The sequence below is a fragment of the Nanorana parkeri genome, unplaced genomic scaffold (assembly GCF_000935625.1).
Source record: "Nanorana parkeri isolate BGI_ZX_2015 unplaced genomic scaffold, ASM93562v1 scaffold602, whole genome shotgun sequence".
In the NCBI taxonomy this organism is placed as follows: Eukaryota; Metazoa; Chordata; class Amphibia; order Anura; family Dicroglossidae; genus Nanorana; species Nanorana parkeri.
In genome coordinates this window covers 337778-350857 of record NW_017306870.1, presented here as the reverse complement: position 1 = coordinate 350857, position 13080 = coordinate 337778, and the positions used below count along the sequence as shown (strand labels likewise).

Below are 13080 nucleotides of genomic sequence, written 5' to 3'. Positions count from 1 at the left end.
ACAATTACTTTATCATCACAGAGGTAGTAAAAAATGTAAACATATATTTATAGTATAAAAATATGCAACTGTGGTAGGAGTGTCACAACTTTGCATCTGAAACTGGCTTGGTCTATATATGTTGCCACCAATGTTCCAACTATCATTTTATCATGTTCTATGTTTGGTTTTACGGCCCTAAAGTAAACCTGTGTTTTGCCCATGCAGACCGAAAGCAACAGGTTTATCTTAATGCCCCATCTCCAGCACCACATACTCACTTTTCATGTACTTTTCCATACTTCATTCAACCACTGGAAACAAGGACATAATACTTAAGCTGCCCATAAACCTATAGATGATCTGCAGAGTTTCTATGGTCAGATGGAAAAAATGCAACAGATTCCTCCATCTGCGCTAAACTGTGTGGATGGAGGAATCTCCCACTGGGCCTAGCTTCAGTATCTTGCTAGTCGGCCCCACTGGCTGTCAAAATACCTGAACAATCTGATTGGATGCAGGCATTGTTCAGGTATTTTGAGAGCCAGCGGGGCCGACTAGCAAGATACTGAAGCTTGGCCCAGGGGGAGATTAGTTCATCCACACAGTTTAGTGTAGATGGAGGAATCTGTGGCATTTTTTCCATCTGACCATAGAAAATCTGTAGATAATCTATAGGTGTATGGCCAGCTTTACTCTTCCCCTTCCTCTCATGTGCCAACACTAGTGCATGATTATTGACCCATTGCTGCCTGTTTTTTTTTTAATAGATCAGTCAGTTGCTCAGTGTTGGTGCTTACACGATTGTTTTAAGCAGTTTTTTTTTTACTTAAAGAAGAATGAAAGTATTTTGCATATATCTACTGCTAGTAAGCAGTAGGTATATGCCCCAACATTAAACAAAAAAACAAAAAAAGGTGGCAAATACCAACAAACTTACTTGGGTCAGCAGCCCTTGCTCACGCTGTAGAAGTCCCGACTCCCAAACGCTGGGAAGGATGAAGTGTGGGAGGGCACACATGGGCAGTACAGATCGTCGGAAGACAGTACCGCCGACGCCGAATGGAAACAGCGGTGCAGTCGGGAGGGCGCACGCACGACAGACTCCCCATGGGACCCGAGGAGTCTGCGGTGGATCAGAGACCGTCACCAGCACTGGAAGGACTTTGAAAAACAAGTGGAAGGAAGAAGCTGTTCGGATCAAGAGGCATCACACAAGGTAAGTCCTTAAAGCAGTATTGGGGGGATATTCTACCTATAATGTCACTTTCATTTACCCATTCTAATTCAGCTCCAGCACTGACATCTTAATCCACTGAATTGGCAACTGAAGTATGTGGCACCTTGTGACACATCAGGACTTTGTATTTCCCTGCTTTTGACCGTAAACCCTTGTGCAACTGTGGGATGCTAAGTCTTATCTGTATGCTTTCCTTTGTCTTTTATGACCCTCCTTATTTTAAGGTTTGTGGTTTTGTAATGTTGTTTCTACATTGAATTTAAAAATGTAATTCATAATTACAGAATTTATAAAAAAATAAAAATAAAAAAAACCTGTAGAATGTGTGCAAATATTACTACTTGGGACTTGCAGGTTCAAAAGAAAACCCACAAATAGCAGTGTCTGATGTGATCTGGCAATTTGTTGTTTCATTGTGAAGCTGCTTTGATGTTGGCCTGCTTTGGTTACAGGACTCCTCTCCCTGAAAGAATACAGTGGAACCTGTGCAACACAGACAGCACTGCCTCTTTGTCACTCATTGCTGTACTTTTGCTGAGGTCGATACAGGTCTGCGATAAGCTACAACAACTATTTCACCTCAGGAGTGTGCTAATGCATACCTGTAGATATGTTGAGGATAGGGGATGTCTCACAATTCTGCTGGACCACTGGTTCCTCGTCAGGGGTGCAGTCCCACTTATTTGGTAGTCTAATTTATGGAGTTCTTTCTCTGAAAATCTCAAATGCAGCATGAAAACAAGCGTAAAACAGAGCATTCCAGACTTACTGATGTGCCCTCAATTTATTGTTATTGTTTCCAGGGAGGGTTTAATTGGGCTCTGGACTCGATTAGAGCAACACTGAGTTTACACAGAGCTTCCTTCTATCGCCCCCGACCAATAAATGGAATGATGGGTGAGCAGAGGAAACGTGTATATGCTGCAGGGAGGGACAAAAAGGTTCCCAACACACCTGGCTGTTTCCTGCAGTGCACTATTGCAAGTTATGTCACGTGTTAACATGCATTGCTTTAAGGCAGCCTGATCATTTAGTGTGCTGTACATGCACCACGATGGACCTAAACTTAGATCTGCACCATTTTTGCCAATACAGCGCACGACAATGCATGATGGCGCATTACTGCGTGTTGTGGTGTGCTGCAACGCAAGTGGGTTACCGTATGTTGCTTTAGTGTGATGGGGTGCCAATCGTGCACCCCATCACCCCATCACATTACAGTGCATTGTGCAAGACAATGCACTGTAATGGTTCTTTAAAAAACACATGCATTACCTCAGTTCATAAGTGTAAACCCGGCCTAAAGCAAGCCTGTCTGGGCAAAGCACAGATTTTCTTTAGGCAGACATTTTAAAGGCTTCGGCTCAATTTTATTTTGCTTATGTTATATACTCGTTTTATACCGATTTTTATGGTGCACCTTCTCTCATTGAAACCTTGACTTGGCTTTGACCTTGGGCTTGAAAGTTGTATAAGAAGAGTGGGTGAGGAGTCACTGCTCTTCCTCATTCACCAGTTTGTATACACTTAAACTTGCTCTACTGAGCTCTGTAAACAACAGGTCTTTTACAACAGGCAGCAAAAAGAAAATGGAAAGTGTGAAAAGGAGCCTAAAGGGCCACCTGCTGGCTGAAAGAGTGAATACAAAATATTAATATGTAAAATTTTATATTGTTTGGACGAAAAAAAGAAAATGTACAAAACCACTACATACTGTCCTTAACATTTTCAGCTTTCCTGTACATTCTATTCTGGCACTCTCATAAATTCCAAAAATTGTTGTTGCTTTAAATAAAGATACGGATCCTAATGAGAAAACGCATTGACATTGCCAACGCTACTGACATTGCCCGGAACTTATTTGATTTGTGCCCCGTCTTTTAAACCATAGCCCTCAAAAATATCAGCAAATACTTCTATTACTTATAATGTATTTTTTGTTTACATCTGAAACATCAAATAATGTAAGGCTAACTAGGAAAGAAAATGCAATAATTAAAATAACTAGTAGAGATAGCAAAGAGTCCGTGCTTTTACAGACTGTATCCTCCAGAAGCAACAAGAGGTGAAATATAATTCCAGGTGTAATGATTCCCCAGCCAGAGCGCTGACCTGCGGCTCCAAGTGAGAGGAGAGCCAGGAATATCTGAGTACCCACAGAGGATATACATTTACACTACAAACAGACCACTTTTCTTGATCAACTCCTCCTTATCACTCTGTGAACACAATCAAATTGGAAGTTACAGTCCCTACAGAGCAGTGAAATGAAGCCGCTTTTCAAAGCTTGGCCTAAGTGAACAAGCCTGAAGCTTGCCTCGATGAGGGACTACTTCCAACAGATGCAGCAGGCTGATTGAAGTATGAACGTTCCTCCTAGTCATGACACAGACACTGGAAACATTTCAAATGAGTGGACATTACCATTACTGTAGCACACGCTATCCTACAGCTGTCAAAATTAATCACGGTTACCAAAGCCAGGAAAAAGGTAACATTTACTTAAAGATCACTTGTACACATGGAAAAAAAATCTCAATAATGCATCGAGTTCTAACTTGATAACCATTTTATCACTGGGGCTCTTATAAAGTGTAAATAATTGGAAGAATTCTGATCATGTTACTTTTTCCCATCCCAGAAATCTACTGCAAATCATCAAACACAATGCAGCATTCTGACACTTTGTACTTTAACGGGGGAATGTTTAGGGTAGACTCCTTTAACCTAAAGTTGTAAGCAGTAAACACAATTATGTCTTTTGATCACTGCACACGGACAGTGAATAATGGTTTGGATATTTTGAAACTGGCCTTCAGTTCACAATAAATGTAGCTATATTCCTTAGACCACTTGCAGCATAGTCAATATAAGCTTTCATAATTTTAATGATTATAGAACACTGGTGACACACTGACACAGGATAGAAAGAACATTGAACACACCGTCTGTCTTCTTTAAAGTGTTGCCCCATCCACAACATATTTGCATTGAATGGAGTAAGAGAAGGTTAGAACCTTTTACTGCAGTCTGTATTCGCCATAAGCGAGGTCTGCCTGCACTTCTTGTCCCCAGAGACACAGCAGAAGTGAGCAGAGGTCTCTCAAATTGAGGGGAAATCCACGCTTCCCAACAGGCAGATATATCCTCTACTCCTTTCCCCAATGGTGACCCAAACAGGACAATAAGCCAGCAGATTCTAACCCTTCCCTATTCTTTCCCAAATAGGGAACATTGTTTTGGCTGGGAGTTCTACTTTAAAGGTACATACTTATTAGACTATATCTGTGATTTTTGCACCAAGGTAAAAAAGGCTTCTTAATTTTTGTAAATCAATGCTTGATGGACAACTATTCCCTTGTTAAACAATTTCCCCCATCACCCTGGGTGCTGCCCACATGGACAAATACTTCCCTTCCTCCTTGATTCAGCAATTGCTGCTGTGTGGCCCTGTCCAGAGCCACATAGTCTTTCCACCAAAAATGCCCTTTTCTTTGTGTGCATTAATGTCATGGCTCCATTCATTCCTATAGGCAAGCTATACTTTGCTGGGCCACAGGCGGCCACCATGAGTACGGCGTTCTCATAGGAATGAATGAAGCTACAACGAGTATGCACACTGAGAAGAGGACCCGGGATGTCCTTGCTGAAAACCTGTGTGGTGCCAGGTTGTACTAAAGGTTCAGTTGCCCTTTAAATGCTAGAACAAATAAATATGAAGTGTTTTAGGACCATGAAAAAACAGATCCGTAATTCCAGAGATTCAAATAAACGCTTCCCATGGCACAAGAATAAAGATGCCATGAGCACCTACAAGGGTAAGCCAAGTTTATGTGACTGCATATTGCAGCCTGAGCATGGCCTTGATGATACTTCAGTGCCCAGTCTCTCATCAACAGGGCAATGAAAATGCTTGAGTGCTCCTAATTACTGCAAATAAAGTGTTCCTTATGGTGAGGAGCAAAGACATTACCGGTTTGCAATAACTGCACCAGCTTCCTAATATTAAAACAGTTACAGTGTTGGCAGTCGTCCTGTTAAGCTGTCAAAGGACTAGTAGTAAGATGGTGACTTGATTTAATCAACTTCGCCTAGTTTCCCAGAGCTGCGTTTTGAAATACATTTACACCATACATGTTTGTGTTCTTATGGAACTGCACTTTATATGTGGTGCATTTCTTCTGTGCTTTTCAAATACCTGATTTTATTGGGCATGTCAGTGAGATTACACAAGATGTAGATGCAGCATGTGCAATAGGAACAGGTACAGAACAGAAATATGAACAGGGTCTATTGAGATACATTGATTTGGGATATTAGGTGCTTTTTCTGCATTTTTTTCTTTTTTTTTTCTTTGCATCTACAAAGTCAGATATTTGAACACAACATAAAAATACGTGCAGCAACAAGAATTGTTCAATCAAGGGAATGGGTTACTATTTTCTGCACAACAGTAGTTAGAAATTAACATGAGAAATGCCACAGTGACATGCAGTGTGTTTTGACATGGTTTACATTTGTTCCCATGTATACCAGAGATGCACCCTTAAAGAAGAACTCCAGGATTCTATTAAATTATCCTACTTGGCTGTAACTTTTATCAATGGCATTTCCAAGATCCACAGTCATCTCCTAATAACTTACAGAATGCACAAAATCAGTGCCCAGCATTGTAAACATAGCCCCCCCAGCATACAAACAGGTACAGGCACACTGCAAGAAAAGATGTAAAGTATATCTAAAGCAAAAACATTTTTTTTCATTTTGCATAGAGTGGGGGAAGGGGTTAGAACCCCGGTCTGAGTTTTTTTCATATCTATGCCCCATTAAGAAGAAATAGAGAACAGTCACACCCAATGAAATCTCACCACACCCTTAAATATTGAACAGATATTAGAAAATGTATAAATTAGGCCTTTAGAGGTGCGTACAAAGTTGTACAACTTGCCAAAAATGATAAAAATCTAACAAAATGTATTATACATATATTAAAAACAGGTAGGCCAAATAAAAACAGTAATGTTGCCCAAATTACACATCCAGAATGGATAGCCAGCAGTTACAATAAACCAATACACGTGAGTCAATTTAAATTACTGTGCACCAGAAATACGTAGATGATGCTGGTGATACCCAGAAGCTTCCCAACACGTTTCGCCCGGCTGGGCTTCAGGGGAAGGACGTGCAGATAGCAGAAGGTAAATACAGGAGGTGAACCGAAATAAACATTTCAAAACCGAAACGAAACCGAAATGAAAAAAAATGTCAGGCCGAAACTGAAACCGAAAATGTTTTTTATTTCAACTTAAAAAAAATATATATATTTTTATTTATTTATTTTTATTAAATATTTTTATTTTTTACTTTACTTTTAGGGGCTTCAGGGAAAATATTGGGGGTCTAAACAGACCCCTGATATTTCCCTTTTAAAATAGAAAAAAGAGATTGAGGACAGAGAGTCCTCAATCTCTTATTCTGCAGACTCTGTTATAAATTAACAGGAATCCTCTATGAGTGTTCCTGTTCATTCATAACATGAGGACGGAGTATGTTTACTATAACCACAATCATGAATTACCGGGGGTTGTGTAGATCACTTCCCATTCATTCATAGTTGAGGATATAGTAACCATACTATGTCCTCAATTATTTACAAACACTCAGCGATCACTGATAGCTGAGTGTTTGTACTCGCTCTCCATCCTGACAGCTGTCACAAGAGGCTGAACGAGTGGAGCTCAGACTGCTGTGATGGCGCTGGCAGTCTCCACCCACACAACGCTCTGCCTGTGACAGTCTCTCTCCTCCCCGCTGGGACACAGAGCAGCGCCCAGCGGGGAGGAGAGAAAGAATGGATGCACCACTGTATCGGCTAGAAAATGGCACTTTGGGCATTATGCCAAAAGTGCCATTTTCGGCTGATATGTTCCGGCGGCCGATATATCGGTGTATCCCTAGTAAATACCTTATTAAAAAAAGAAAACATTGAATGTGACTAACTGCTACTAGCTATACCATGACCTGGATACATAAGAACCTTTACAGACAAGTGAGAGGCTATGAGGTAAATCCCCGCCTTAGACAGTTGTCATTTATGGGAACAAATGTCCCCACTGGAAGATATCTCCCTTATTCCTGTTCTGGAGGCAGCTCAACATTTTAGATGTACCCTCATTTTTATTATATGTTACATTGGTGATCAGGAGAATTAGAGAGAATGAATCTCCCTATGGTGACACAGACAACAATAAAAACCTGACAGTGTTCTAGCCCCCTCACAACACTTCAAATTAAAAAAAGTTTTATCTTTAGTTATACTTGACTAGGCTGTGACACGGAGTGGCTGAAGCAGACGGAGAAGAAGACACGACACTGCAGGTTAGTACTGCAGCACTGCGTGGGGGCTGGGCACAAAAATGCTGTTTAACTACATATAATATTTAAAAATAAATAAAGAAATAACTATGTAGATATTGCTAACTTAGGCTTGTATCCCCCTAGTGGGGAAAATAGATGAGCACATGTCCAGACTCCAGAACACTGTATATTGTGGCACAATAGCCAGTTATCCAATTCTGTATAACTGGCTTTATATTATAAAAAAGTTTAATAATAATATAAAGCCAGTTATACAGAATTGGATAACTGGCTATTAGTAATTGGTATCGGTGAGTACTTGAAAAAAAAAGTATCGGTACTTGTACTCGGTCTTGAACAAAGTGGTATCGGTGCATCCCTACTTATAACTGTATCTGCTGCAACAAGTAACAAAATTAAAGAAAATGCTAAAGCAAAAATAGTTGTTACACAAATTACAGGAGTTTTACAGTGGCAAGCACTACAATATTACTCATAATGTTTGAAGCAATAACACATTACTTAGTGATGTACAACTGTACTATATATAAAATATGCTTACAATATGGCAAAAGTGATCCTGTTCATTGCAACTGGGGCTGCAAAAGCAGACGATAAACAAATACTAGAGGCCTATGGCTACTATACTGACCAGAACTAGTAAGCAGTTTAGAAAGTCAAAGTAAAGTAAAAACTCAGGATCTGCATAGCTCTTCTGGGTCAGAGTCTTCAAAAGCATGAAACGTTTGGGAAGCCATAAGTAGTGTGGTCAGCAGCAGGATTTACTGGACCAAACTGGATATTGGTATCTCCATGGTTGTTGGTTAGTATGAGAAAGTTTTTATAACAGACATTTTGAGAGCATAGATGAAGTAACAGAAAAAAGTTTGTAGTGCCACAAGTTTCACCCTAATGCTGGCCACACACGTTACAATCTGATTGAACAATCACTAACAACTTTGTAGTACAAGGTTCCCTGACCAGGTATTAATTCAATGGATTATTTAGCTAGGCCCATATAAAAACCACAGTTGTTGGTAAATCTAAAGGAGGGTATGTCGAAGACTGACCTGTTCCAATAGCTCCAGAATTGCTCCTGTAGATACATGCGGTGGCTGCTCTCATCGCCAAAGGAGGCTTTACTTTCTATCCAGTGAATAACATGTCCATCTACAGCTGTAGAGCAAAAGATAAAAAATGTCTAAGTCTGAGTTCTAGTTTAGAACTTGATTTCTAACAGTAAAATACTGCAATTTTAACACTTAAAGCTATATATCTCTGTATTTATTGTTTCAATTTAATGTAGTGCAGCACATTAGCTTATAAGCAGATGAAGGGCCTTGCCTTAGTTAAAATAGATAGCTGCTATAAAAACATTCTTTAATGACATAAAAAATGAGATTGCTGGATAGTGCACCTTTCAGTGACTTTTCAGAATTATAAGCTCTACATATAAAGTACAATAACCAAAAGGAACCAATCAGAACTCCGCTGACTATAAAAAATAGAATCTAATAAAAAACAACTGCTGCTCTTGCAAGTTTGCAGTTTGTTTAGGCATGTAACTCTATAGTAGCCAACACAGCTGCTATCTGGGGCTGCATCATGGTTCACTATGGAACCTCTAGAAATACAATGCATGCTTTAAAGGGCCTGTGTTGACAAGTTGTGGTCATTTCAGAAGGGTTTTGCATTCCAATACAAGTCTATGAGAATGCAAACCTTGCTTTAAGCAGGTCAGAAGAACGCCAACTGCGTGTCATATGCACCTGTCAGTGAATTCTGAATGTTCTTAGAAGAATCTCAAACAGGTATCGAACTGATACCATGGACACAAGCCCAAAGCTCATCAACTCTTAAGCTAACTCTTTTCTGAATGCAGCTCTTATGTGTGACAACAACAAATATGCAAGTAGGGTAACAGATCCATTCAGCTGACAAGAAAGGTACAATAGGGTTAGCATAGGGGTAACACAATGTTGCTGAAGCTTGTAAAAAAGGTAAAGCAATGTGATGGACTTACCTACTGGCACTTCCAGAATAAAGTCTGGAGTTTTATCATAACCCTTCAGACGCAGCTGGTCTTCATCTACAAACAAGACCAAAAGCATGCTTATAAATACAAAGTGCATTCTTCTGTAATTAACATGTAGCAAAAAAAAGTTAAACCTTTAATGGGCAATACAGCAGGGAAAATGCAACAACTGGGCTGCTTAATGATCCCATTGCATTGCCTGGGGTTTTCAAATTTGCCTGTGTTTACTGTAGGTGTATATGTGCTTCAAATAGAGCACTAACAATAGTCCGCACCAGCCAAAAGCTGTATGGAAGGCCTGAAGAGTGATTGGTTCATTACACAAAGTAAACCACATTATTATTATTACTACAGGTATTTATTTACTGTAGCTCTGACATTTTACACAGTGCTTTACATAATGCACATTCACATTAGTCCCTGCCCTCAAGAAGCTTACAAAGCTTACTAAACCCTCCAGTAGGAATATGAAGTAAACCGGTGTACCCGGAGGAAACCCATGCAAACAAAGGGAGAACATGCAAATTCCTGCAAAGTCCTGACCAGGATATGAACGGGGACCCCCCAGTGCTACAAGCGTTAACCACTAAGCCACTGTACTCCTCTGAGAAAAATATTGGAGCCACTATCCTTCTTAAAATTTTAGTTGACTGACTACCATACTGATGCTTTGGCTACCATACATTCAGGGTCATTCACCTGGAACAAGCCTGAAGAATGCTACAGAAAAAAGTCAGAAGTCCTCATATGCATATTTGTCTTGAGTCAGTGGGTGAATGTATTACAGCAGGAAAGTCAGTGTGACAGCCAGGCTGCAAGCATTTTTAAAGGACACCAATGGGAGGTTCTTTGCTTTTCCCATGATGGGTTTACTTAAGTTCTTCAAGTTTATTGAAATTAAATCCAAGTAAATAACCATTGTGAGTCTGGTGTTACTCTTTTAAATTATCCAGAATTTATCTTATTTTGTGGAAAGGTTAATTTTAACACCAACTAAAAAACAAAAACCCAAAAGCTTTTGAATAGGGGAAAAAAAGGTTTAGAAGCTTTGGCAGGTTAATGTTCTCTAATGGTCAGGAGATTCTAAAGATTTTCCCTTACATTTCCTCTCCCGGTGATCACAGTCTCTGGGGCAGGAAGTGAGGATAATATTCACCACTGGTACACGGATAACAGTACAAATTGGAAGCTCTGAATAGAGCAACTTAGATGGTTACATGTGGATTCCTTTTCTTGCTCCTGGAAGGAGAACAGAGAGGCAGAGGAGCAGAAAAAAATAGCAAATAAAAGGTGAATATATGATGGTGGGAAGAGGTCAATAAAGCAAAACTGTGTCTTTGCCCACCATGGGCAAAAGCACAGATTTGCTTAAATGCAACATTATCTCTTCCCTTGCCCTTGAAAAAATAGATTTAGATTCAGCATCTGTGAGTTAATATATTTTTCAATAGCAACATTCAACATTTGTAAGAAAAAAATCAATGCTTTAACGACTGGTAGGCATTTTCACCATTGTAATAATTTACCTCAAGAAAACATTAAGACAGGAATCTACCAAAGCTGTAATAGCACTGCAGGACCCCAGTCTGGACAGAGGTGTCATGGAATGAACCAAAGCTTGGACTGAGACATTTTTCAAATAATCAGCTAATAGTTGCATTTATGAGGAAAAAAGCATTGCGTCTAAATAATAAATGTTTAGATATCTAACAGATGGGATGGAGAATCCGATCTTACAATGACAGCAACCCCTCCTGTATGTGATCATCATCCCTAAAGTAAATCTGGGCAATTTAAATAGCATATTATGAGAAAATGAATAAGCAGAAGTTATCTTCAGTGAAAACTGGCAAAACAATAATTAGATTCAGACATATTGGAATGGATGATGTATGTTAATCTTGACTTTTCTAGATAAAGCTGTGCTTAGCCTGTCTACATTGTGAGCTTCTCAGTTGGTTCTTTAACAAGATGGATGGCCTCACTGACCTATAGATAGGTTTGGAGGTGAAAAAATACAGGACCAAGTTTTTCTTTCACAGAAAAGTCAAGATTTGCATATATCTTCATTTTCCTATATCTCTGGATCAAAGTATCATTTTGACATGCAGTTTTCACAGAAGACAACCCATGCTCATGTATTGTTCATTATATGCTCAGTTTGCATTGACACAATGGGGGTGATTTACTAACCTAAACACACGCACGCACCAGGTGCGTGTGATTTTCACACAGCAAAACGTATTTATCAACCAAAAAGTCTCTAAAAGCATATTTCCACTAATGCCATATATGGAAAAATCATGCACATGATGCATATATAATGCTGCTTCACAGTTTAGACAAAAATGGTTAGCTCATGCATTTACATTCCTGCATTCATCAACGCAAGCAACACAACATAGAGCTAATTTACACAACATCACCTTGCAATTCATGCAGGGCTTTGCACAACACACCTGCTGGGTGTGTACACACTACAAAGGTGTCTAGATTCCACCAATAGATCATGCTGGGAGGGAACACACTACAGAGGTGTATACATGTTCGTGGTGTGTTTATAAGGTTAGTAAATCAACCCCAATGTGTGAGAGGTTTAATTTAACACTTATTGAAGTGGCCTAAAGGTCTGAATAAACACGCTAATATAGAAAGCTATGTACATTTACATGGGAGACAGGTCATAAAACACTGTTTTTGCTATCAATAATATAACCAAGTAGATCATAGCTTATGTAAGGCTGCAGCTTTAGAATGGTTAAATCACAGTAGGCTTTAGTTTGTGACATTTAAATAATAAGTGCAATTTATGAAAGACAGTGTTATTAAAATGAAAATGATTACTAGCCTAATATATGTCAGCAGAATCTCGGTCTCTATTTCACCGTTAAGTTCAAAAGGGTATATGTATATGCTCCAGTATGACTTTATTTTTCTAAGGAATGTAATTTATGACAGGTGTACTAGCACAGAAAAATGCTATATACAGTATAGTAGTATAGTTGAAGTAGTATTATATATAGTAGTTACCATTGCCACTGCCAGAAGACTGGGAAAGAAAAGAGAAATAAGGAATGCAAAGAATACAAAGCCTGCAATTATCTAGAAGTATGTGTATGTAGATTGTCATTACTAAATATTTCTAGGTGTGTTGTTATTTTAAAGATATGGTTCAGGGCTTGTTCACACCAATTGCGGTGTGGTGCAATCACACACTAAACTTTCCCCTTTGTTCTGGGGCAGGAGAGGGCTGCTTCTCCAGACTATTGCAATTCCATATCTGTGCCCACATACATTTGAAAAATCACCACCATTTCCAGTAAGGGCGTATTGAAATAAATTGTAAGCTCTCATGGGCAGGGCCCTCCTCACCATCTTGTCTTGAATTGTATTGTAATGTCTTCCTCATATTGTAAAGTGCTGCACAAACTGTTGGCTCTATATAAATCCTGTATAATAATAATAATAA

The 13080-nt window shown here is 39.3% G+C and overlaps 1 protein-coding gene across 1 annotated transcript in view; it reads right to left on the bottom strand.

Annotated features, from left to right (window-relative positions):
- The window catches only part of CUNH15orf41 (chromosome unknown C15orf41 homolog), a 307340-nt gene that overhangs the window by 116775 nt on the left and 177485 nt on the right, over positions 1–13080 (bottom strand). The window contains exons 10-11 of the mRNA XM_018562822.1: positions 9600–9665; positions 8647–8752 (exon numbers count right to left, since the gene is read on the bottom strand). Of these exons, the coding sequence (XP_018418324.1) occupies positions 8647–8752; positions 9600–9665 (172 nt within the window). The remainder of the gene's footprint in view (positions 1–8646; positions 8753–9599; positions 9666–13080) is intronic.